Here is a 27,797-nt window from a genome sequence, read left to right as displayed (position 1 = left end):
TCACGTAACCTTCCCAGTTTTATACAATTAAACAGTTGGGGAAGTTCTAGTCACTGCCACAGATACCTGTATGGTTTGAAAAGTTTATAGCCCAACTTTGGTTCCTTTCTGCCATCAGAGATTCAGAGGGATAGTTGTATCTTGCACATGATTCAAAGCCAGGTTAAATGGAGCTTTAAGCAACCTGGTCTAGTAGAAGATTTTATGAAGACTGACCTCAGTATTACAAGCACTAGGTAATTTCAAGACTTAACTTTAGTAAAGCTTGTTTTTGTCTCAAAACATCTATCTAATATATTAGCATGTCATTGATTTTGGTTCACACCAAAATTAATGTCAATAGTACATATCCTTATAATTACCCATCTCTTTGAAATACATTTTGTTTGAAAACATTTTGGACCGTGTAGGAGATTATCTATTTCAGACGTATTTTGAAGAGGGTTGGGGCTTTATTAATATTGTTGTCTCTTACCTAACTAGTTGGTTATAGTAATAAAGATCAGTTTCTCAATAGGTGAATCTAGCTTTGCAAATTGATTAAAAAATACTTAATTCCTCTAATTTTAATTTAAAAGTTGAGTAAAAATTCTCATATGGAATTGAATGTGTTGGGCTGACATATTTTCATTTTCTGTGCCGACTTAGCTGTACTTTTTGTGTTTATTTTATTGGACAGATAGAACTGTGTATTGTACAAGCTGAGTTGGTGCCAGCATAATATTTCCAATAAGTTGTTTAATCACTGAGCAAGTCTGCTTTCAAACTGGGCAATGAGCCCATTGCCAGTGTGCAGCACTGGGTTAGAATAACTCAACAATTACACTGGTGGTGTTTAAAAAGCATCCTGACTCAAATCAGCTGTAACTCTTGGACAGGGTAGTTAAGTATGCCAATAATTTTTTAACATCATCAGAAAAGAACTTTCATTTTTTATTGGTCTCCAGAGGCCATCAGCACTTTTTCACCCTAAGAGTTTGTTTTAGCACCAAGGAAAAGTTGCTGTTTTCACGATTTTCCCAGCCTCAGTTGGCTTACATTGGGAAAAAGCAGAGCTCAGAGTTGAACCTCAGAGCTCAGAGTGTTTTTGGAGGAACTCAAAACACTGACTGGTCATATGCCACGTAATTTGAACATAAATATATCGCAAAGAGATACGTTCTTGATCATACTTTTGTTAGGAGTTCTGAAGAAAATATTAAAGAAGTGTTGTTTGTGATCTGTTCTAAAAGTATTTCTGAAATACAGAAGAAACATTCTTCTCTGTCTGTGTGGATAACATACCAGATCTGAAGCTGGTATATCATTCTGTTTTCTAAACAGTAAATTAAAGAGCCGTCTCTACTACTTGCATGATGTTTTGGGGAAATCTTGCAACCAAAGAATCTGTCTTTTATTCCAAAATCCAAACTCCAGATATAATTATGGAGAAAAAGGCTGAGGAAGCAAAGTTAGCCTGTTTTGTTTTGATTGGACTAAAAGTTTAGACTTAAGTTCTCTGTGGTCAGGAGGCTGAGATTAAAGGGTCTGTAATTAGATTCAATACTCCGTGTGTCTTAATGCCCTGAGAGGCCAAACCCTGTCTGCAGGCAGTGGTAGCTGCCAGGATCATCAAAAATAGTCCATAGATGCAAGTGAAAAGGAAATTATGCACACTTTCTCAAATAGTTTGCTCTTACTTGTTGTGTCTTTCTTATGTAAAATGAAAGGATAGGAAATTCCTCAAAATATCAAGAAAACAGGTAGATCTTGAGGTTGAAAAGAAAGTGTTTTACCTCTGGAAACTGACTCCCTAATTCTTGTAAGTAAGCCCCTATATTCAAGTCATGTTTCGGTAGTTTTCCTGTGTTGCTCACATTAGATACAGTGGGACCCAAAGCAAAATGGGTTATTAGATTTCTGTGGTTTTATATGTACGTTTGCGTGTGTGAACAGAGAATAGTTTTCTTCCCCAAAGTCAGAAGAGGACAGGTGCATCTTTTGGTTAACAGTTTATTAATCAAATTATAATTACCAAATAATAAATAATGCTTTTGTTCAGAAATTTTCTAGGTTAGGTCAGTAGTAATGACCAAAATGAAGCCTTCTTTTGGCTAAATTAATGGAGGGTAATGCTTGAGGATGAGTTTGGTGCTGGTGACCTTGTGGCACTTGATGGTGCCACCGTTCCCTGGCCCAGCTGCTCAGCACTGATGGAGACTGCTCTGGACCACGCTCTGAGTGCTCCTCTCTTTTGCAGGCAAGTTAAAGATCAAAATAAGAAAGTAGCAAATCTGAAGCACAAAGAACAAGTGGAGAAAAAGAAGAGTGCACAGATGCTGGAGGAGGCCAGAAGACGAGAGGATAACCTTAATGACAGCTCCCAACAGCTTCAGGTAACATGGGAATTGATTAATGCAGTTGGGATAATGAGCCAGGCTGAGCTGCCTGGCTCTCTGCTCTGCCTCCTGATCTGTTGTTTTCATAGCTGTTACCTAACAACTTTGTTCCTGATTGTTTGAAAAGACACATCTATCCTACAGCATTTTAAAGAAGGCAGCCTCTCTCAGTTGCCTTCATATCTTCCTCAATTTTCCTAAGAGGAAAATGTACTTTTAACTGTCAACCTGGTTATGAAGTGCATCGTTGAAATAATTATATGAATTCCGTAATGAAATTGGGTGTGACATTTCTTTCTTCTCTGTTCCTCTAACAGCCTTTTTCTTTAGCTGTTTTGTCTATTTTCCCAGCTGGTTTTACCTTATACTGGTGTCCTTTCTTCAAGTAAATGAAAGATAAGCAAGTAAGTATTCTTAGAGAAAGCTGGAGTTACTGTGACGTGACTGGAGTACCACGTTTTCTATCGTAGTCATCCTTGTTTACTTCATGAATTCTTGATGTGCTTTCTGGTCAGTTGGCTTTATTTCTGAAATGATCATGCTGCTGCCCCACAGAGTTATCTGGTTACCTCAAATCTGCCCAGGCATAAGAAAGTCACTGGTATAAAAGCAAGTAAAATATTTCTCAGTGTGCTGTGTGTTGAGATTAGCTGCAGGAGGTTTATCAAATGGTAAGTTTTCAATCGCTGTCATAAAAATATTAAACTACTGGCATGGAGTACAGCAAAGATACCATGATGCTAAGTGTGGAGATAATAGACATTTTGACTGTGTTTTCTTTAATTTACAAAAATAACTTTCTTTTTGATGAGTGAAAATAAACATGGAAACTGCACCCTACCTTGTAGTCTTTCATTCTGTTAATCTTTAAAGAGCAAGCCTTTCTTTGTTTTCCTTTATTATCCTAGGTTAAATCCTGTTTCTTTTTATCAGCCACATATCTTAATACATCTACAATGGAGACACAGAATACATCCTAAGGGTTCTCTAGTAAAGATTAGTTCTTTCCTTATTTCAAACATATTCCTTTACTTTGTTCTGTGGGATGCTGAGGGGATTTTTTTCAGCTAAAACTTTGAAAGAACCACAGCAGCACATGTCCATGGAATGCTCTCAGATGCACCTTTTTGTGATTTTCTCCATCAGTTCCAGTCCTGTATGTGCTGGGCAATGAAATAGTTAAGTTCCAAGTGTATGAAAATGATTTCATAACTGCAGACCTTTATAAAAGGCAGGAATGTGGGATTTCTACATCTCCTAATGGGTTTTGTGGCTGTAGTGCTATGGCAATTCACAAGGCTCTCGTTATGTGGCAGCTATGTTTGAATAACACAGTCCTTCTGGTATTAGTGAAATGTCTTTGAAAATTCCTAAAACTACTACAATATTTGGTTAGATTCCTTATCTGCATTTGAGTAAATCTGTATATGAAGTCTGAAAAGACAGCTGGTGCTTCACATTTGCTTTGCAATTACATGAGTGGTGTGTTTATTGAATGACACCATTCCATCAGAACATCATTTTTGTTTTTATGTAGGACTTCAAGATTTTAAAAGGGATGGCTTCCTTTTCTGGCTCTCTGCCCCCAATTATTCTTTTCTTTCCCTTTTCATTTTTCTATCTTCTTCACATATGTAATACACTGAAAAAAGCCTGAAATTTGTTTTCTCTCAGCCTCTATTTGCATACTGAAACCACTTTTTTTTTTCTTTTAAGAAACAATAAATTGTGTAAAATGTTTGTACTACATGGCAATGAACAGAGAGTGATATTACAGTTATTAAGAACTTTAAGTTCTGCTAAAACTAATTAACATCAGTTTCTGGTGCATCAAGGAGATGGTACAGCTTTGGTGGTAGCAGTGAGGTAGCTTTTGCTCAGAAAAAAACGGTGCTGCTTTATATCAGACTTCTTTAAGAATGTATAGCTTCCCTTGCAATTTCTTATCCAGTTCTTTACTTATAAAGTATTTTAAGCAGTTGAGAGATCATAGATACAAAAATATGAATAGCATGGATATCTTTACCTTTTCCCATTCAGGTTTTCCCACTAGAGATCTCTGTAGGGCAGTACATACTTTTTTGCAGTTTGCTTATGTTTTGTTTTATTCTGCACTGGTGTCTTTGCTTTCTATATAATTTTATGCAAGTTTTTTTTGACACTAAAAATCAACATTATTAAATGTATTAATAAATAATGTAAGAGTGAAGTGTGATGTGATAGTAAACATTGAAGTGTGCAAGTTATCACGGTATTAATGTTACTTGATTTTCCCTAGTGCTTTTCCTGCTTTTGAGAGCATAATTGTCCTGTTTGGGTGGGCTCTATTTTAGAGAGCCTTTCCCCATATTCAGCACAAGGCTGAAGGGAATGCTTTTATTCACAGATGAAAAAGGTCTGTATGCTCTAATGAAAATATCAGGTTAAGGTAAAATATGGAGTGTTTAATGACAAGTGACAGGTTCAATAAAAGCTCCTTCCTTTAGAAGAGTCCTCTGCTTATAGCCTCCCTCTCTCAAGGACTGCAACATTTTGGTTTCCTGGAAGTAAAATTTACCCAGAACCACATTTCAGTTTGTTAGTTGTGGAGACCTGTCTTCTCTCTAGGCTCTTAAAGGGCACTGCCTTGCAATTGATTAAAAAAAAATTAAACCTGAGAGGACTGTAGATATTTAACTTTTTTTTTTTTTTATGCAACCATTGTTGGCTTTGGGGTCAGGACACACAAGCACCAATTTCAGATAATTTTGGTCTTGGTGGTTTTGGCTGGAATTAATAATAAGCCATTATGAAATGCTTAAAAATATATGATCTGCATGTTCTTGGGTTGACTGTCTGCAATCTAGTCAAATAAACAGGGTCCCAAGCACACAGTGCCCTGCTCTCCTCTCTGTCCCTACCAGGCCTGTGGTTTCTTTCTTCCTGAGGCCAGTAACAAAATGTTCGTTTATTCACAGAGCTCTGATGATGGAAATTTGGTATTTTTGGGAGTGGGAGAAGAATGAAAACCATAATGTCTCAATTCTAGTGAGATGGATAAATGGCTTTCCAAATTTGTCTTTTCCTCCTGGGTTCCCTTAAACCACAACTCTCCAGAGATCTGAGAGGCTGACGAGTGTCTGGTCTATAAGCAGGATAAAAAAACAAACAAACTGTTGGGTTGGAGTAGAAAATTTTTGCTTGAAGTGACTAAAGCTTGGCTATTGTGAAAAATAATTGATCTGCTGTTCAGTCCTAGAAAGGTAACATTTACTGAAATTTCATTATATTTGAATCGATACTTCAAGCTGGCTTCTGAAAGAAAGTATGCATATTTTCTTGGTTTATCGCTCTAGCATCTTCTGAAGTTTTTCCTGAACTTTCAGAATATCCATGCTGTGGGTTTGTGTGCTGTTGAATCTGCATTGCAGCAGGTGTCCATCAGTCTCTAATTGCTGCTGACAAACTGTATGTCCCCATGATGTGTAAGATGTGTTAGAGTGATTTAATGAGCAACTATAGAAAGCAAGTAAACTTATTAGTTCTTTTTTTCTTTTTCCACACCCAAGTTTAGATAATTGAATGTATATTCCTAATCCATGAACTGTAGATGCAAGTATATGCTGTTTGTTTGTTGTGATAGTGTATTTCTTTTATCATATTGGAAAAACCTATCCTTCCAGTGGAAAGAGCTCTACTTCTAATATAAGCAACATATTCAGCTTTATGTTCAGTAATGTTTTTACTGTGATCCAGGTGAAGCTCAATGAAATGGACAGGTAAGCAAATACCTTCTCATCAAATGAACTTCTAAATTCATTAAATATCAGCCCCAAGGCTGCCAAGTCTATCAGAGGCATTTGGACAATGCTGCCCTCAACACCCTGCTTTAACTTTTGCCAGCCCTGAGCTGGCCAGGAGGTTGGGCTGGGTGGTTGCTGGAGTAGCTTCCAGCTGAAGTAGTCTGTTGTGGTAACTGTTTGTTATGAGACACCCCTGCATGTGCACACAGTCAGTGCCAACACTCAAAAAAAACCTGAAAACCCAAGTGGAGCCCAGTACATCTGAACTTAAATTACTGAAGAATTTCCTCTTGATGTGCTATGATTGGATCTTGAAGGTGAGGTGAAGTTTTTTCATCTCATCTCTTGACTGAAATACTATGCCATAATGAAAGTTATGTTGTATTCTCTTTTGGCTGTTAGTAAAGCAAGATTATGCTATCCTAATTAATCTCTGAACTTGCTTTTGGACAGTGAGTACAAAATTTCTGAATAAATGCTTAGAGTAAACATTTTCAAGCTTAAAGTTCAAGATCTTCTTGAAAACTTGCATCTCATTTGAAGCAAAGTGGTTATGCCAGTTAAAAATGTTAGGTGTTTTCCTGGGATAAGTGACTTTCAAGTGTGGAGTTCCTGGCTAATTTCTCTTCCATATAAACCACTGCCATATCAGATTCCAGCCTTGCCTGCCAGATGAGTACAGCTCAACATGTTACAGCCCAGAGAACACTCAGCTGCTCCATTTCAGCCTGGCAGAAATCTGTTCTTTAAAGCCATCTTGCCTGCAGGGTTTCCAGATCTGCAGGGTTTGTTCCAGAGAACAGTCTGACACATCAAACATGTATCTGCTCACTGAGCTCAGATGCACCTTTGGGAATTACTCAGATCTAAATGTTCTTTTCCTCTCACTTTCTCTCCCAGTGCTTTTTAGACATTAATTACATCATGGAGAGGTTTTGGCCTCCCTGTCCCTGGGTAATTCCCTGTGCTGCCCAGCCTTGGGGTGTCAGTGTTCCTTGGGCCTGACTGGGTGCCATCAGCACTTAGGCAAGTGGCTGTAATTTCACTTAAGGCTACATTCAGCTCTAGGTCATCCTCATCCTGTCCTCCAGGACAGAGCTCATGGCATCAATTTCTGAAAGGTTACCAACTCAATTTGCAATTAATTTTAAAGAAATTTTTTTGTATTTTTTGAAAGAAGGAGTTTTTCTTCTCAGTTAAAAAATAGGATGAAAGATAATATTGTTACATGTCCTCAGTAATTTAGCCAAATATGGTTCTGAGGTAATGTGAATCAGTGTTTTACCACTTACTTCAATGTTACGTGGGACTTTTGTTAGTGAAAATGCAGCAAGGATGAACAAATACAGGCTCTAAAGATCACTTATACCTCATAAAATTGTAACTGAAATAATTGTATGCAAATTTTTCCTCCTATTTTATTTGGGCACTGGTAGCCAATAGGTAGTTTTGGGATCAATTTACCCTCCAGCTCTTCCTCTCAGAGAATCTGTGACAGCTGGCTTCTCATTACAAAACAGGATATACATATGCAGTAGAGACATCAGTATGCATGATGAGTCATTAGTGATGTAATATTCTAGTAGGAATTTTCATTTCCATCAGCTTTTACAATACATTACAGAAAATACAGTGTTCACAAACTTTTCATTCTGTATGTATTTGGAGGGTTGTGATTTTCAGCACAGTGTGTTGCAGTTGGTGTAGAAACAGGCACATATTTTAACCCTGGCAGATGCTTTGAGAAAAGCTAGCTCTTGTTCTGATCATGTCATAGCCCTCTGTCAAGAGAACTTTTTCTTATCTTTCCTGGATGTCTGGGAGAAGTTCCAGAAATTATGAACTTTTAGCTACACATTTCATCGCTTAGAATGAGGGGAGATTTCTTGAGGGGAGGTGAGGAAGAATTAATTGAATTGTAGCCCTTTTTTGGGAATTAAAAATCATAATTAAGCCATTCTGGATACATCTATTTTTACAGCATACATAATGCATGAATGAAAAATAGACAGCCTCACTTCATTATATATGTGTGAAATAATACAGTAATTGTAGACAAGACTCAGTTATTCTTCATTTGTCATGCTCTTTAACTGAAGAAAGGCTTAGATATTTTCACAGAGTTCGTGCCTTAATCATTTTTATCATTCAGCCACACAGAAACAGGACTGAAAAGTTCATTGGACAGTGGAGGAGTCCTGCACAGTGCTAGAAATCAGTGCATAATATGAAATAGCACTATTGTGATGTTACATTTTCATGTAAAAGTTGCACTGTTTGATTTCCATCCCAGCAAGACAGTAGGGCACATAAAAATTAGTTTCTGTCTTACAGAAAAGGTTTCTCCTCTTTTCTGTATTGAAATGATAAAGTACAATGTGGATTTCGAAGAAGGGCATGAAGATTTACTAACAGATTGCCAGAACAAGGTAAGAAAAGTGTCTTGACAAACAAGAAGCCCCACATCACCTGCTCAGATGAGGTCCTGTTCCTGGAGAGATCAGTCCTTTTTATCTCTTATGCTTTCACATGTGGACTCTGCAAGACAGTAATTCTCCTTTTACTTCGAGGAAGCTCATCAAGACAAGCTTTCATGCACATTAAAACTTAGGAATATTTGCCTGGGTCTGTTTCTAGTACCAATTTCCAACTTCTTATAGAAATCTGATACCTATTTCTCCAAACAACTGCATACAAAGTATATGGTAGTAGGGGTGACTATTGAAAAAGTTTATATTTAACCTCTCTCATTTCTTAGTTTTCTTTGATTTGTTCAGCTTTGGTGCATTAACATTCTTAAAATATGAGCTGTGATCCACGAGCAGGCTGGGGACAGTCATGTCTCCAGTTTTATTGAAGCCATTTTTCTGATGATGATTTGCAAGGTCTAACTAACTTGATTTTTGCTTGTGTGTGACATATTGAAGCACTGACGAAAAAGATACACTTTTGAACATTTGAACATAGAAAGATACACTTTTGAACATTTGAACATAGAAAGATACACTTTTGAACATTTGTCTCAAAAATGAATTGTAGAAAAAAGGTGCAGCTTTTTTCTCTCTATAAAATAGAGTATCAGAATAAATACATGACCTTGTTCTTAATTTGATGTGGCAGTTCTTACAGAGTCTGTCATTCTACATAATTGATGTTTATGACATTAAATCTGTTGTTAAAAAGTTTTCTTCTCTTGTGTCTGACCAGGAGAGAGTGCTCCATTCAGAATTTTTGTTACCATAACATTTACAGAAAGGAAGTTTGGAGGGCCCTGGCAATTGTAATGGAGGAGCATTTCCCTGGATAGACATTTAACCATCTGCTCTATCAGTTTTCACTTTATGGTTTGGTTTAGTTTACCATACATTTATTATATTCAGGTTAGATGAATTCATTGCTTTCACATCTTTAAAAAAGATGAACCATTTGACTTTGTCTTCCTTTGTAAAGTAAAAATTGGACAGCTCTACAGTCTTGAAGAGACAGCTGGAAAAATTTCGTGGAAGTCACTATTTGCAGCTAGCATTAGGCAGTCTCCCAGTTATCCCAGTATTTCCCTTAACTGCAAATTGAGATTTGTAGCGAGAGAAAGCCATTATACAGCCTGAGAGTTTTTAATAGAGGAAAGAAGACTCCCTGCATCCTAAGATTTTTTGGTGATCCATCAGGAATATTATTCCCCTGACACGCTTTCACCCAGTCTTTTCTGGCGAAACATGATGTGTCAGTGGAAGATGAAACCTGCTATTTGTGCTCTTTCCTGTTTGGCAGAGGGAAGGCTTGGTACCCTTCATGATATGCCAGAAACTGAGTGCAGTGAGGGCTGCACAGCTGAATGTGTGCCAGCAGCCCTAACCACTGGATGTTTTTTGCATAGGCTTTTTTCCCCAAGATTAGTATCTGAGCTCAAACTGCTTTCCTAAAAGCTGTCAGGGAGATTAATGTATCTGTTGACAACATGGTGTGGTTCCTGTGAGGAGGTCTCTCCTGAGAGTAGGAAACATTGAGGGCCAGATTTAAGCAAAACAATAGGAGCACATTGGAGGGGAAGAACAGCTCTCTTTTCATTTTGGTGTCTTATTTCATGAGCCTGAGAAATGGTAATAAATTTGCATTTTTTCCTTCTTCTTGATTTTTTTTTTTCTGTCTCTCTCATTAGGTTTTTTATTTTTTTTACTTGCTGTGTTGAAAGTGGTTTCTAACTCATCTGTCCCCAAGAATAAGAATGCCCAATTGCCATGGCTCATTTCATAGTCTCATTGTTTAATAAAATTGCTATTCTGTTTTATTCTTCTTTTGCACAATAGAAAAAGAAATGGAGATGGGGCGATGATGGGGACCTCAGAAAGAATTCAGAATTTATTTTTAAAAAATAATACATGTGGATTTTTTTTTTTTGGTTCTATACTGTGGGAACAAATACTTGAGCATTCCCTTAAAAATATTTCCTCTAATTGATTTCAAATAGTGCTAAACCTAATTAAATTCATTCTAAATCAGTATTATTCTTAAATCTTGCTTACTGAAGTGCCCAAATTGGTGTCACCCTTACTTTTTTTCAATATATAAATCAATGTATTCTGTCTTAAATTTTTCTCTTTGTCTAAAATTTACACGTTCTTAGGAGGTATCAGAGCAACTGCTCTTACTGTGATGTGCAAATATTAACTGGAATTGAGACCTAGGCTGCAAACTGCATTCAGAAGTGACACAAGGTTGTAACTTACTAAAAGTTAGCACCAGTCCTTTCATCTCCTTAGTTTGGTTTGATGTGCAGGGATGTACATCTCAATGCAGGCATGGGAAAAACTTCAATATATTGGCGTTACTTAGTCTGTGACTGAGGATTAAAGGAGGATGATATTAACATTCTAGAAGATGTCTATAGTCAGTTAAAATTCATCAACAAATTCTCTTAGAACATTATGTTGCTTTCCTTGCTTGTGTTTGAATTCCTCCTAAAGTTTGATAATTTTGGGGTCAGCTGATTCTCCAAAGCAGGGCATGAAAAGCAAGGAAATAAAGCTGAAGGAACACGGTGTCCCAACAGCAGTGGTGTCCCATGTCCTTCTAGAGCTCAGCTAAAAAATGGCAGATATAAGATTTTCTGTAAATGAGACTAAATTTTTGTGCAATTTCAAATTATATTTACTAATTTATTCAGGATATTTAAATGAAAGATAACTTACATAGCTCCACAAGTGCCTGATAACTGGAACCCAGGGATAAGAGAGCAGGTGAAGTTCAGCATAAGTATATATTTATTTGCATATGTCAGGAGAAGCAATCTTAAATATATGTGCACAATGATGGGTTCTGATTTGCTCTTTTACCATAGGAGAGCAATCTCAGAATTAGAATAAGTACTTTTATGAAAATGTTATTGGTTAAGAGGACTATTAAAAAGCCATTTGAGAAGTATCAAACAGCAAACCAGAGAATGCTGCTGCTGTGGCACTGTGTGCATGAGCAGTGCATTCCCCCTCTGAATAATGTGCAGTGATGCCAACCATCCACCACAGAAAAGGATGTGGCAAACACAGGAGAGGTAAAGGCAAGGAAGAAAATGGTAAACACAAGGACAGGCTTCTGTTCAAACAGATATTAAATAAAATTAAATTCTTGAAGATGGAAAAGAATGAGTGAAGACAGGAGCCAGGGAATACTTTTTCCTACTTTGCAGACTGAGAATAATAGAAGATCATTTTGGAATATTTGGGGCTAAAAGGAAACAATAACTGGTTTTCCCATTCCTTTGGACTAGGTCAGGCTTTTATAGAAACAATTGGAATTTTCATACAAAGAAGTGAGAATCTCTCAGAATGTGAAATGTTTCCACTTTCTCATTCTTTTGGCTTTTAAGCCAGTTAATTTTAATGGTGACTTTTATGAATGTTATGTACTAAGTTGCCTGTTTAAAGCTACTGTCAGTGTAATGCTGCAAATAAACAAATGAGTATCATTCACAAATGAGTCTCAAATCATCTTCAACCACCTTATTTCAATATTTTTAAGCTCACTGTTTTCTGATTGTTACTATTTAGTTGTCAATTTTTAAAAATTTTATGTACTGTATTCTAATCATCTTCAAATGTATCCTTATTCTATGGATACAGTGGAACAGCAGATCAGGCATTTACTGGTAAAGATATTGAGAACAGCTTTTAATATTTTAAGCCAAGAATTTCCCTAAATTAATACAGTTTTTTTCTGGTTCATAGCTGAATCCATGTTGTGCTAAGGCAGATCTTCTCCTTGAAATTATCTTCATTTGGTGCAGCTGGCTGTCAGGGGTTTGGGTTTGTGGGTGCATTGGGGTGTTCCTGGATAGCATGAAAGAACAGTGACAATTTATTTCTGATGGGAAATTGTTTTACTGATCTCTAGTTTGAAGATGGGGAGAAAGGGGAGTATCTTCATGGAGTGAAAGGGATTTTTTTGGGGGGGGGTTAAAATGTTTTGTGGTTAGGAGTAGGATCTTGGTAGATGGCTGCTTTAAAGGAAGCAGTAAATAGCACAAATACAAAAGCTGCTCTACTTGATGATGCACATCAAGGAAGAGGCATCAGAGGCTAAAATCAAAAGCAGAAATGAGGATTGCAGGAATTCCCTTTAAAATTGACAGACTGGATGAGATTCAATGTGATAACTGCTCAGTAGGCATTTCCTCAGTTGTGTTTTTGTCAGTAGCAATTTTTGTCCTATATTCATCTGTGAAAAAGAGGGAAAGCAAGAGAAGTGTTCTTTTATGGCTGTCTATGTGTGGTGCTCTGATGGTTTTGTCTGCTGAAGGATTAAAAATGAGCAAAGAAAGGTAGGTCTTGTGACTGTGATATATTAGTGCAATGATGATGACAGGACTGACATTTACAGAGAGAGCTCAGGCAAATAAGGCTGTATCAAGGGAATAACAGCTTTGTGTTAATGGTGCAGTTAGTTAGAACTGCTGTTGGCTTTTTCTCTAATCCCATATCAGTTTAGGAGCCTTGAGTCATTGTATTGATACATGAGAGAAGAACAAATCTTGTTACAGTAGCATTTTTCCAATTAGCCACTCCAAAAACACGATACTGTCCCCCAAAAAAGAAAGACAAACCAAATAAACAAAAAAAAACCACAAAGCCCCATAACAATTAGAGATATCTATTGCTTTTGCTCACTTCAGATCATTTTCTCAGCTGTATTGTCAGCTTTGAGTCCCATTTCAATAGTCCATGCAGTGACCTGCTGTGGTTTGATAGAAACATTGTCCCTCTAGGTTTTAAAAACTACAAATGTGGTAATGTGCAACAGCCAGAGCAAAATGTTAAAACTGCTGGCACCCCGTGCAGCTGCTAAATGGTAAACCTGGTTGTTAGTGTTGGCAAGGTGTTTGAGCCTGTCTGGGCTGCTGCTAATGAAAAGTGTCTGTACAAGCCCCAGATTTATAACTGATTGCTGTGCTGGGAGCACCAAGCTTACAGAACAGGAAAAAAGTGTCAAAGAGATGGCAACTGTCAGGAAAGGACATTGCCTGTTTCCCACAGGAATAACCACTGCTGCCTTTCCCTTTCTGGGCCTATAATAGTGTCTAGAGCTGTCCTTTTTCTTCTCCTTTCTGTCCTCCTTCAACTAGCATTGATTAGGATCCTTTTTTACCGTTATCACAGGCTCTGTATTTCACTTTGCTCCTCAAGTTGAGCAAAAGTGATGCCTGTTCTGGAAATGCTTTTTGAAAGTAGCACACCTGGGTGGTAAGATGCAGTATCTTGGAAGGAAAAAGTGTGAATGGCTGGAGTTATTCACACATTTTTGTATATAATTTAGCAGTTTTCAGGCAATAATAGTAATATGCAGGGCTTTTATTAAGGCTTTCATGTGTATCTAAGAAAAAGACAATGTGAAAGATTAAGCCTTTCTTTTCAATTAAGTTTTCACCAGGGTATTTTTTCCCCTCCCATTTCACTTCCCTTTCATTTAAATTAGATCTGTTTGTAGTATTTGTATCTATCTGGTTATTTTCTGTTGCACTCTGTCACTAGAGTTCATACATTTCTTTTCCAACTTTTGTTGGTTTGGGTGGGTTTTTTCCCATGTAAATATTTTTTGTGTGCATCCTTCCCACGTACAGAGAAGTGCATATTTTTGTTGGCAGCATCATTCATAGTCCTGCATCACTCCTGAGTATTTTCAAGGGACAGTGTAGTTGAAACATCACTGCATTTTCTATTTAAAAGAAAATTTCCCTGGCCGTTTCTCATGAAGTGTTGTCTTCCATACAGTTTTTTTTTTTCACCATGCTAATTTTAATGGAATGGTTATATTAAACCTATCATGTCTAGAAATAATATTTATCCATGTTTTCTTTTCACTGTAAATATATTTTTGTTCTTCCTGCAAGTGGTGATCCACAAGTGCACACAGACTCTGGAGGTACACATGTCCTCTTTTTCCACTGTGGTATTCTCAGAAAAATGTACTCATCACCTTCTGCCATTGCTCATCTTTTCAGTACAGCATATTCAGTGCAGTGGCCAGCTTTGGTTGCACTTCCCTCTCAACTCCTACTGGAATTAAATTCTTCTACTGCAGTCTTTCTCCTTTTGTCTCTTGTAGTTATTTTTCTGGGTTTATGTAAGTTGTCAGGCTTGAATTGCAATCCATGTGTCTTATTTGGCAGATACAACCTTCCAGATGCTGACACATGTTGTTCTAATGACATAATCGTTGTGTATCTCAGGTCTGATCTCCAAAGATGAGGAAATGTTGATCAAGGAGCTCCTGCTTGGCAGTTTGTGCCTTGTAGCTCTCAGACTGCTCCTTTCATTCAGCAGCTCCTGATAATTACATCTGCTGTTGCTGTGCTTACAAAAATCCCTCTTCATCTTGCTCTGTGAGAAACAGGGACTTTATATAAACCTAATACTTGGATATACTCAATTTCTGCCCAAGAGCCAGAGATTTCCTCATCACAGATAACCTCCAGGACATAAGGTCTTTAATTTTACCAGTTGAGAGCACCAAGACAGCATTAGCATCCGTGGTTATTGTAACTCCACTGCTTGTTTGTGCCCAGCAATATATCTTGTAACAGCTTTACATGGTAGCTTGTCTCTCTGTTACTTTATTTTCAGAGTCTTTAGTGTTGGATCTGTGTTTATTTGGCGTTTATGCTGCATTTTAGTACCAAGCTATACTCTACCCTAAAGGTATTTCCTTCTTCAGGAGTTTATAAACTCTTCTTTCATTCCACGTTTCAAGCAAATATGTTTGTAGAGGTTTGGGGTTTTTTTTATATTTCCACTTTCTTCAGGAAATGGTAATGAATTAAATTATTTTTTTGTGGACATCTGTTACTTTGGATGAGTTGCAGAAGGACCCCAAACACTCCTTTTGAGCTAGGGTCTGTAGTAAATACCATTTGGGTTTTGTACCATGGGGTTCTGGCCTTCAGTATTTACCTCATGTATATTCTTGAAAACCCCAATTAGAGGCATTTCCCCATTTATGAGTGACAATTTTGTGTGCTTTTCTTGTTCAAAGACTTGAAGTAGTTGATCAGCATGTGGAACTGAATGAGGGAGATCCACCACCCTCACCTGAGCTTTAAGGCTCTATGTTTGCTCCTGAAATCAAATGAAACTGTAATACCTCCTTTTGGTAGCACCACATATTCCCTTAGGACCTTCTTAGGAAAAGATGCAGATTTTTACAGATCTTTTTCAGGGAAAAGAAAACATTATTTAACTGATTTATTTTCACCAATTGTCCTCCTGTGAAGAGTAGGTATTTGGCATAGCATCTTTCTTCTGGGTTCAGTAGTTCAACCAAAACTGCAGAAACTCACCTTCAGTAATTTTGTGACTCTTCAGGCATCTTTTCGTAGATTCCTGAGATTGCAAACCAGAAGTCTTCAGTAACTGGCTGACTATAAGTAGAACCAATTTTCTTCTTCATACTTGGTTCTGATTATGGCCAAAAAGAGGAAGCAAGGGAATTTTATGGAAGATTTTGCGAAGTCTTTGAAGAAGATTCAGTTTTTCATATTAATTAATAATCAGCATGCACTTTAGAGTTACAGTTAATCAGGTCCTCATATTTTTGACTAGGAAAAAACCTTAACATTTGTGGATGGACTGTCTCCAACTGTTGTTGAAGAATTTGTTATCTCAAGATCTAAATGATTGTATCCATGAGGAAGCTTTAAGTAGTACTTGAGGCAGCTGACAGTCCTGAGTTCCCACCTTCCACTTGCCCAGTGGAAGGTCAGTTCACAAGGGAGGGGTTTGCTTTCTATGGAGTTTATTCCATCTAGGATGGACTGAGGTCATTGAATTCTTTATCTGGGTCAGATAAAGAATTTATCTGGGTCAGATATTCTTTATCTGAGCTTCTTGAGGAAATACATGATAAACAAAAGCAATAGTTCACAGGAGTAAGGGCTGGTAATGATGGAATGATTTCCCTGTTTAAAAAGTAATTGATTCCTAGTGCAAAGCATTTCCATTATTGCATTCTTCTCATCTGATCTATGAAAGTACACAGGTAAAATGTGCTATTGCATTATTTACAGGGTTCTATGATAAAATTCTTTCCCTGCCTAGGTGGTTCTCTACTCCTAGAAATACTTTCAGCAGTTGCAAGAATAATTTCATTGCTTTCTCAAACTGTTAACTAATCTTTCCCAAGAGCTTACTAGAGAATTCCACCTTAATTCCAAGAGTGAAATTAGGCCATAAAGATATTTGTGAGTGTAGTTCAAGACACAGTTATGAAGTTTGCCAGGATACCTTAGATTTAATTGAACCTAAATGCCTTGGTGAAAGCACGTATCCTATTTCATGCACTTGCATAAAACTTGACGGCAGATTACACATCACATGAATGCAGGATAGATTAAATTGATACATCATTTCAACATGCATCACTTGGCCATCCCACCACTTCCTTCCTGAAGTGAAAGGAAAATCCCAGAAATGTGCATCAGTCACACCACCTTTTCCTTTCAGGCTCTCAGATAGGCATGGATGGAATTAGTTTTGCATGTGAATCAGCAGCTGGATCACAGCATAGGTAGCAAAAATTTTTATTGTGCCTGAACTCTTGGCACTCCCACAGTGTCACATGGGTTTTTCATTTTGTGTGTGCTGCCACCAGTGAGCATAAAGGCAGAGCTGTCTCCTGTATCCCAGTCTAATTCCATCTCTGCTGCACATGGGATGCAGGGGGGCAAGGGAAGGAGGGTCATGGAGGCATTTGGGTAGGTAATACACCTTGAAGAATGCAGTTACTGCACAGGTAAGTGATTTTTTCTGTCTGAGTAGCCATCTGTATAAGATTCCCATTGATGGAAGACTTTTTCCAGAGTTTAAATCTTCTCATAATAAAGGTAGAATACTTCATGTAATTAAATGGAGGAAAGCAGCAGCACAGGTCAGCATGAGCCTGTCATGTTTAAGAGTTCACGGCCAAACAGTTGGAAGAACATGCTGATGTGTCAAAAAGTTCACTTCAATTTTATCTACTAATACAAGACAGCAGCTTTTTTTTTTAAGTCATTCAAATACTAATCAGTCATGAATCAATGAGCTAGAAATGAAATCATTCTTTAAGAGTACTTTGAGACTGTGCTGCACTAATGGATGTGCTACCTGACTGATCTGCTGCTCCTGCCAGTCATTTGTGTGGTTTTGTCAGGTGGTTAAACACATCATGACACCATTAGAAGAATAAAATTGCACATCTTTTAAATAGGTTTGACTGAGACAGAAAGGAAAAAGTTATATTCAGGCTTTTCTTACTGGGTAGGTTATTTGTGTTAAAGTTCACCATTTCTAGGCAATTCAGCCTGGATTTTTAACTTGTGATCCTCTATCATATGTGTAAAAGTTTCTGTGTTATTTCAGGAAAAGTAATTATGTATGAATATAGATTTTTCAAATGCAGGTACTGTGGCACTGTATTTTTGGTAACACCAGTTGTTCTTCCTCCTGTCACTCAAGCATTGACCTGTCTGAATAGAGCACTCTATAGTGTCATGTTTAATACTGTGTTGAATTCACCTCTGAAATGTTTGCCTGGAAGGAAGAGTGGATATACCTGTGTGTTAGAATGTTTTATACTGCATTCTTATTTTAAAGGAGTTTCCATTTTGAATGCTGCTGTTCAAATGTACAATTCCCACTTCTGATAATTGACAGAGAAAACTACACATTCACCTGGCTGCCCATGAGTGATATATCAAGGAGTAAAGTTCACAATTACTCTGTAATGCAGATAGGCAAATAAATATTTCCTATATCTGAAATGGTTACTATTCCTTGCACAACTTTTTGTAACCTTGTTATTAATCTTTTTGATGAGACTTCATTTATGCTTATCATAACCATAAAGTAGTTTTGGAAGATGTTATCAGTGTTCCTAAAAGATTCTGAAAATATGAAAACATGTAAAGCAACTCCTATTTTTGAAATGTAGATCTCTCCATTTGTTTCTTTAGAAAACAGCAATTACTTGCCCTGTAAATCCATGTTGCAATATAACCATCAGCAGAAAGCTGCTCTGCTTGCAAACCTAACAGCTTTGCATCTCTGCTTGAACACTCTCATTGAAAGTGGCAGTTTTGAGACTGTCAGAAATGGTTTTCACACAACTCTCTTTGAGGATATGGTCCTAGAAAGCAGGAATGAAGGAATAAGTCAGATTCATTTGTTAAACTCCAATGACTAATTTTTTCATTATGAAGGTTGCAAGGGCAATTTTTTTCCAAGTCAGTCTTCTTTTTCCTTATTCTTTACATGGTGCAAAACTCTTCCAGTGTAAGTGGAAAATTACAATCCTAAATACAAAAGGACAGAACCCAAAGGGGTACATCTGACAAAGAGGAAAATGCCAACAAATAAAAGCATTTTTGATTCTTCCACTGCTACTGAGATGGCTAAAAAGCCATATATTAACTTTAGTGTGCATTAATATCTCATTGTGGAACCCTATGATCTAAACCAATCTGGAAGACAAGAAATGCAGAAATCTTCCATCCAGCTGCTCCCTTGTGGTGGATTTGTTAAGCAGCTATGGTCCAGGGCACTCATGTATGCACAGCCTGCTTTGAAGCCTCCTGTAAAGCTGCTTCTGCAGAAGCAGGAGAGATACATTTATTTTCCTTGCAAGATTAAAGTTAGGAGAGTCTCCTTTAGAAATAACAATACCATTACTTTGTGTATATATATTTTTTTTAAGTTATGCTGCTTGTAGGAACCAATAAACATATTTTTTGAGGAGCAGTAAGTTTTCTTCAGTGGTCTCAACATATGAAGCACATCTGAAATCACAGCTGTGAAGATGCTCTTAATCAAAGAATAAGTTTTTAGGGAGTCTTAGTACTTGAATGTCTGAGATTCAGACAGCCCAGATGAATCCTTCATATTTCCTAGCATGCCTTAGGTGTAAAACTTCCTTTAAGACTTAACTGAACAGTGGAAGACTCTGTTGGGTCAATGTTTGCTTTTCTCCCTCTTAACCTGGAAATGCACATTCCAAAGTGCAGTGCTCTGTTTCCCTTCTCACCACTCCTGCTGCTGAATGTGCGAGCCAACGGGCAATTCTGAATGCCTGCTACTTTCCTGCCACTTCTGGCTTCTCTGCTTCTTCAGAGCTGCTTACTAGTCCTTCTTTTCCAACAATCCTTGCTTCTCTGTGCTGTGTAATCTGACAGGTCTGTGGTACAGCCACACCAGACAAGCCCTCTTGCTTTGAGGTCCTGCTTTGCTGGCTTTCTCCTTCTCTTTACTGCGATCTTCCTCTTACTCCTGCATCCCTTCATCATTCTTTCCTTTGTGTGAAGATTATTTGCCTGCAAATTGCACCTTGGGAGGGAGAAACACATTTTGGTTGGCTTAAAAACTTGGTTGGTTAAAAGGCTGTACTTCCAAACAAGTGGTCTTCACCTCGTCTCCCGTCATTTTCCAGGACAATCTGCGTAAAAAGGATGATCGGATTGAAGAGTTGGAAGAGGCACTCAGAGAAAGTGTTCAGATAACTGCAGAGCGAGAAATGGTGCTAGCACAAGAGGAGTCAGCCAGGATCAATGCTGAGAAACAGGTCTGCAATCTTGTAAAGTCACTGGTAGCCCTCCCAGGGAAGTAACCAGACAGTAAAGTACTAATTTCCCTGCTTTCCTGCCTGAAACACAGCTGGCTTTCTTTGATCCTCTATGTCTGTTCCACTGTTAGGTAACAGAACTCAAAAAATCTGCAAAACCTTCATAGTAAGTTGTATTTCATAGATAAGATTTTCTACAAATTAAAATCAAAATATAAGGTATCCTGAGCTTTTGAAATACTGGTTTAAGTAGTAACTCTTCTGATCTCTCTTGCCTGTCAAAGCTGCCTTCCTGTGTGTAAGGTATACTTAGATTTACTGTCTTGTTCATTGAATTTATTTGAAAGACAATGGTTTTTATTAGCCTGGTTGTGTTTATGGACTACAGTCTCCTTGCAATTGCAAAACAACTGGTTAAAAAGACAAATCCCTTGGCTTAAGCCAAGCATGCACACAGAAAATACACACCTGTGTACTGAAGCCACAAGAAACTTTCATGAATTAATTGATTTTGTGCCACTGATAACTCTGAAGAATCATGGACATGCCTGATTTTAGCTCAGGTAAGTAATCATCAAGAAAGCATACCCTAAGTTATGAATAAATCCATGAGGTTTTGATAAAGCTTGTGAAACAGTAGCTGAAACTGGCACTCTTAATTTTGTGAGCACTCTTAACTTTTTGTGAGTTTTTCACTGTTCCTTAGGCCAGTGATTAGCAAACAGGAGCCTTTGGTCAGTTGCATTTCAATGGAGGAATCTCCTTATCTTTGTTATTTATTTAACAACATTTCTGACCGAGTGCACTTTAAAACATTTTAAGAGATTTTTCTTATCATGTACTCCTGTATCACAGGTGTTAATGAAAAAGAAGTAAAAATCCAAGTTTTCCTGAAGAGAGCAATTGTTTCTCTATGAGCTAGAGTCCAGCTCAGCTGTTTGCTGATAGATGTATTGAGGATATTTCTGGTTGCTTTATTGTAGGATCATAGACAGTGGGATGGAACTCACTTGCAAGGATGCATTCTTTCCAAGCTTCTTGCAGCCTTTAAAAAATTGCATGAAATAGAAATGTTAACTGGGTAGTGAATGCCACTTTGAAGATCAGATCTCCTTGAAAGGAAAACATATCTGAAAGAGCATTGGGTTCTATGATGAGGCACAAAAGTAATCAAACTGGTATGTGATTTGATGCCTAGGATGTTATAATGCTTTAATTAATTATAAAGACACAAGACAAAGTAACCATTTTTATATTCTTTGAGCATCTAGAAGCTGGTGCTCAAAGAATATAAACATCTATAATTATAAAAATAGTATATTTATTATTATATTTATACATATAAATATCAAAAGTAGATTGGGTGTAACTTCTTAAAAATGAGGCAAGGCAGGGAAATGCACAGCCTTGCAGAAGACCCATAAACCATCAGGGTCAAGAGAGGGATTGAGAAGAGGGGAAGACAGCCAAGACAAGTAAGATTTGTGGGTAACAGCATAAAAAAGGAATATGGTAGGTAACAGCATAAAAAAGAAATTAATTTGGATGTAGCAGTGCATGCAGAAGTGAGGAGAAAGGAGAATGGAATGAGAGCAGCAATATTGGAAGAAAAAGAAGTTGACACCTGTGACAGCAGTGGTTTATTGTAATAGAACTAAACTGCTGCCTCATACCAGTTATGGTTTTTAAAATATGAGCAACAAATCAGCACAGTGGAAAAGGATCTGCAGACTCTTGTTCTAGTCAGCCCTGGGAGACCTGACACACACAGGTAATGTTAGAGTTTTAAAATGCAGGACTCCGTGTTCCATATACTATCAATGGCAAATCCATTGACTTTCACAAACCATATAATAGGTTATTAATATTCTTAAACCAAGTGTGAGTGCTGTGTGTGATTTTTAAAATGTTGATATTGTTCAAACTGCCTGTAATTTGCTTTTAATTGCATGCTTTTTTCTTTCCTCTCTTGTTTATCTTGCTTTCTACCATTCTGCCACTTCACTGCCTGTCTGAAGCTTTTTAATGAATCAGTGCATGAGGTCAACCATTTTGGCTTTAGGTGGTTCAAGGTATGAGGACATCTCATCTGTGTGTGCCTCTGCCCCAGTATTTTGTGTGGTTACTGTAGCCTTGTCTTGTGTAATCCTGCCCTCCATCATCTCATGATGTGTGGTGTTGTGCTGCTTTATAGGCTTCACATTTGAATTACAGTGTCCACAAAGCCACCCTGGATTTCATGGTGCTCATATATCCTAAAATGTTGCTCTATTTAATCCAGTGTTTGAAAATATCCTGTCAGTGTGTATCAGCTGTGACAGTGGGTAACTGTGTTAATGCACAATCTGTGTATGCAAGACATCTCCTGCTGACTAAAAACTTTGTTTATTTCACAGTTTTAGACCTGGTCTTTCTTTCATCTGTCTCAAAAACAAAATCAGGCATTTCCTGCTGGGAGCAGTGCCCCCATTGAATTTGGCACAGTTTTATTATCCCCACTGATCTGTATAGCAAAAACCCTGCCATACAGAGAGCAGATGAGTCAGTCTTGCATAGATGGTAAGGCTTGAAAGTTTGTCAAGCCTTTCTTTTTAATAATAGTCACCTGGTTTTGATGGTGCACCTGCTGAATCCTCTATGTAGATGCTGAATTCCTCACAGCTGTAGGGTTATTTAGAACTGTGGCTGAGCCCACTAGTTCAGCCCTTTGTGTGAAAGGTCAGAAGGTGTATGCAGACTCCTTCCTCAGTACTCCCATAAGGCTGAAGGTAGGATTTCTCAGATAAACACTTCTATCATAAAGGTTTTTTATTAGAGTCAGACACTATTGTAAATGTAGATTGACGCTATTGTAAGTGTGGATTCAGACACTATTTCTGCATTAACCAAATCTGAGTTTATTTTAGAAAAGCTGTCATTATGTTCCTCAGGGGAGAAGAACAGAGTTGTGTAGAAGTTTTTCCCTCTCAGAAGTACAGCAGTAGTTTTGCTCCCTAAGAAAAACTGTTGGAGGCTTTCTTTGAAAAGAGACCCCATCTTGTTCACCAGCCCTTTCACTGTCCTGGTGCACCTTAGCATCCCTTCTCCTGCAGCAGGAAGCAGCAGGTTATCCTTTGTAGGAATTGGATTCCCAGCACAGTGCTGGGAATGGGCTTTGATCTTCATGAAAGAGTGGGAACCTTTTTTGTGAAATAAGTGAAACACAAGTTTAAGTTCTGTGACTCGGTGTTGATCAGTAATAAGTGACAGGTTCTTGTCTCAAGCAGCACAGTAGTAGGATTCCTGGCATTTTTAACCTTCCTTATTGGAGGGCATAGTTCACAAATATTTTCTGACCTAAAATACTTCATGCTCTCCTTTTCCTTGCTCACTTTGATCCCCATTCTTGAGTGCACATCACAGCTGTTTCCCCAGCTGAGGTTGTTCTGGGGCTGTGTTGTGAAACGGAGCAGTGACCTGGAGCAGTTCATGGTGACAACTGTCTTATCTTTGGAAGGGATTTTTTCATGTGAAGCACTTCACTGCCCTGGTTCATGAATCCCCATGCACAACTTGAGGTACATCTGAGGAAATGTTGACCTGTGTGGGCAGGACTGAAAAGTGAAGGCAGGAGTTGCTTAGTATTATTACTAAAAATATTTTTACCAGAAATTTATTGCAGCCTTTACAATGGGCTCCTATTTCTTTGAGTGAGATGGTACATTGCTTGACCACAATGTACATTTCTCTAGCTTATTTTATTTCCTTCAAATTTGAAAAGCAGAAGATTTTAGAAATTTAAATACCATTCCTGCTGATAGTAGTGCAGCTCTATTCTCTCATGAATATCAACTCCTGCTTAAATGCACTCTGTGTATAGTATCAGCAAACATTTAACTCCTTACCCTAAAATTTAATGGCAAATAAGCATATAAAATAATGGACATTACCTCATCATTCCTTCCTTCCTTAGGTAGCTATTTAAACTGAATTTTTTAAGTTGGCAGTCTGATCTTGACACCTACCATCAAATTTTTTTGAAGTTATGGTTCACAGTGGGGCATTTTAAATGAGGTTAAGTATGTCGACCTATAAATAGCTGTATCTTTATTCCTGCACTGTGTCTTTTTGTCATACATAGGGCAGATTTTTCTATTTTCCTTTTTTTTTATGGAAAATACAAAAGATTAAATATTGTAAAAGTTGTGTTGATTACATGTATATTCTTACACTCATTACTTTCTCCCACTGTCTCTACAAATAATTTCAGCAGGATTTAATATTATTTCAGGTACACATTACATGTAAAATATGTTGATAACAAGGCTCCTGAAATTCTATATCACATATGCCTACTTCAAAATTGTTATCTGTTTGTTAAGGAAAAAATAAAGATGAAATAGGTTAATAACTCAACCAGAACCTCCTTCACAGTTGTCTCCCATTTCCCTACTGTAAATACAAGGTCTGCAAGGGTTTGAATGTAGAGTAGAGCCTCCAAGAGCCTTTTGTCTTATCTGTAAGTTACTGTACTCAAATTCTCACCAAGTTTTGAATTGTATCTGTCATTTGCACTTCTGTCAGAACACCATTCTAGTTTTAACTTTCTAGCAAATACTATTTAGACTACAATTCATTGTAAGAATAGAATAGAAACTACATTTACAACAGATTTATCATACATTGGATGCTATCCTATCAAATACCTTCTAAAAATGCAAGATAAATTAAAACATATCTTTTTTGCTGGGCATTTTGTTACTGACATGGATCTGAAATATTTTCTCACATATGTTGAGAAATAATTGGAATTATTTCACAGCACCAATTCCGACACACTACGTTACTTTCTGCTGGTCCCTGTAAATGAAAAATATAAAGTGGAATTTCTCAGGAACCAATTATCTGTAGATGTTTTCTGAGCACTACAGAAAAGTCAGAGTTCTGACTGCTCTGTAATACATGCTGGACAGCATGCTTCTAATGCTTTTTAGCTCTTCTGTATCTCCTAGTGAGAAATTTGGTAAACTTAGAGATAGGGGATCAAGGCAGTAATCCAAGGTATGGCTTGGGGGTGAAGGTGCTGGAGGTATTTTTTTAAAGATTTTTCTTGGGAGTTTACATTTCTTTGGCTGAACTTCCCTTGAATATCTGCTGAAAAGCTCTTTTCTGTAAAAGTCTGCCAAAATCATTTTGGCTTTTGAGTGTGTGTTTATATGTACACGTGCAAAGTAATTTGAGTACTTAGTTCATATTAAGTAAAATTCTGTGCTAAAAATTTATATTTTACTTTGTTTTACTGATAAAAAAAATTTAAGAACTTTTTAAGTCAGTGTCAGCCCAAAGTATAATCTTACCATTGTTTTCCAAGAGATTTACTTTATTCTTTTGTCTGATTGTTCTGCTTTGGTTGGAGAAAGCACTTTGGGTAACTGAAGTTCACTGGGCCCTGTCAGTGAAAATGTTTGCAGTAATCTTTAGGAGCACTGCATCTCCCTAATGTTACTTCTTTTCCCTGGATATTTAAATGGATGACATAACCTTTTCCTTTAAAAATACACAGATTTGTACTGAGTCACAGTCCCTGCAAGGGAGAGGTAATTTGGTGTGTAATTCCCTCTGCATTCAGTAATGTACCTTTAAAGAGGTGGAAGAGTGGAATTTTTTCTGTCTTAGTTGTGTTCAGCTGCACTGAGCTGGGGGCTTGGGAGGGTTTTTTTATCTCCAGATGGGAAAAATGAATAGAGAGAGAAATGAATAGGAAATCATGCCTAACAACTTTGAGGCAGAAATCTTTTTCTAACATCATAGACAAAAATCTTTAAAATCTTTTAGCATCATGGAAGTGTTTAGGTTGGAAAAGATCATTGAGTCCAACCATTAACGTGATACTGCCAAGCCCACCACTAAACCATGTCCCTAAGCACCACGTCCACCTGTCTTTTAAATTCCTCCAGGGATGATGGCTTTGTTTTTGTTTAATTTGTTGCTCTCATTTAGGGTTGCAAAGTAGTCAAAATTTGATGGCTTTCAGGAGAACCAGGGACGCTGAAAGCATAATTAACCTCTGTGCAAAATATACATTGGGCATCTCCCCATGTAGCTCAACTTTTCATTTAATGAAATGAGAAATACTGATGGAAAATGTTATCTAGAAATTTGGTGCAAGTGCTGATTTTCAGATCATTTTGTCTGTATTTTTATCCCTTTTTATTGTTTAATAGATAAATACTGATTTCATATTATGCCTTTTACTAAGGTATCCCAGACAAAGCTGTCTCTTGGCATCTCTCTGCCTGTTATATTATTTTCTTAAGCACCTACTTCTAGACAGCATTTTATTTGTTGTGGCTCAAGAGAAAATCAAATTCTTGCAGACTTGGTTACATTAATGCTTGCCTGTGATTGTGAGGACCCACACAAATACTTGGTTAATATTTGTTTAAGCTAGTCCTGTGCTTTTTTCATTTTAAATTCCTTTTCCAGTTGCATTCTCTGTGATCTTAAATGCAAGTGTGATACAATATTATATAGGTTAAAGCATTAGAAAAACTCATTAGACTTGAACATAGGATTCATATATGTTCTTTTTCTGACATAATTGATTTTTCCTCCAAATCCATGAAGTGCAAGAAAATAAATTGTTTTCCTTTCCATAGCATTCTCCCATATAGAAAAACACAGAAGCCTGACAAGCTTGAGATGAATTAAATTGAGGATGCCTCTTCAGTTGAAGTATTTCCTACTCACACAAAAACTTTCTGACTTTCCTGTACTGCTGTTTCCCATTGGATTCCTTCAAACCCTTCACTGAATTTCAGCCTGAATGCAGTTGGCTCCAAATAGTGGAAGTTCATTTTATTTATTGTAGTTAGGTTCTGCTACTTGCTTTCTGTTAATTACAATGCTAAAGATCTGCTTCCACAAGTTTGTAGAGGTGGAAACTTTGCTGAGTTTGCCAATGAGACTGTGCTTCTTCAGTTGCCACATGTTCAGCCTTCACATGGCAGTGCATGTGCTTTCATTTATTTATGTTCATGATCCTTAATGTCTTTTGGGAAAAGAGTGTTAAAGTTGTATATGGAATCAGCATAACGTTTTTCACTGCTTGTGGTGAGTTAATACATCATACCAGAGTTTTTCTCTTTGGAAAATCAATCTGTGCTCTGTAAATTGACAGTCTTTAATGCTATGCAGCACAGCATTAAATATTTACTTGGAATATTATTCAGTTAGGTCTAAACTGTCTGCTATAATGGCATATTCTAGTTAACCTGAAACTGTCTAAAATGCAGCAAAATGGAAATCAGCATGGCCTGCAGAAAGCTGGTAAAAACCTGCTGAAATCTGTGGGCAATTAGTCTCACTTCTACCTTAGCAGCAGTAGATGTAACCTAAGAAAGGGCAATTTATTTTGAAGATGGCCATGTTTAGAGTTGTGGCTGAAGTATCATGATTTAATCATAGATTTAGAGAATTTTGTTTGGATGTGATAAATTGTTCCAAATGAGCACAACATGTGCAGCACTGCACAGGATGTGCTTCATGTGCTGCATTCTAGGGCCTCTGCCTCTGTACA

General features: G+C 37.4%; 1 protein-coding gene across 13 annotated transcripts in view; it reads left to right on the top strand.

Moving 5' to 3' along the window:
* The window catches only part of ERC1 (ELKS/RAB6-interacting/CAST family member 1), a 277,355-nt gene that overhangs the window by 141,828 nt on the left and 107,730 nt on the right, over nucleotides 1-27,797 (top strand). For 10 of the 13 annotated variants that reach the window (XM_077178195.1, XM_077178201.1, XM_077178199.1 and 7 more), the window contains 2 exons: nucleotides 2,240-2,375; nucleotides 20,108-20,239. In XM_077178195.1, the coding sequence (XP_077034310.1) occupies nucleotides 2,240-2,375; nucleotides 20,108-20,239 (268 nt within the window). The remainder of the gene's footprint in view (nucleotides 1-2,239; nucleotides 2,376-20,107; nucleotides 20,240-27,797) is intronic. The other 3 variants (XM_077178200.1, XM_077178204.1, XM_077178205.1) reach the window with 1 other exon arrangement.

The sequence above is a fragment of the Agelaius phoeniceus genome, chromosome 5 (genome assembly GCF_051311805.1).
Source record: "Agelaius phoeniceus isolate bAgePho1 chromosome 5, bAgePho1.hap1, whole genome shotgun sequence".
Classification (NCBI taxonomy): domain Eukaryota; kingdom Metazoa; phylum Chordata; class Aves; order Passeriformes; family Icteridae; genus Agelaius; species Agelaius phoeniceus.
Note: the sequence above shows the minus strand (reverse complement) of the source record. Positions and strands in the feature narration are given on the sequence as shown.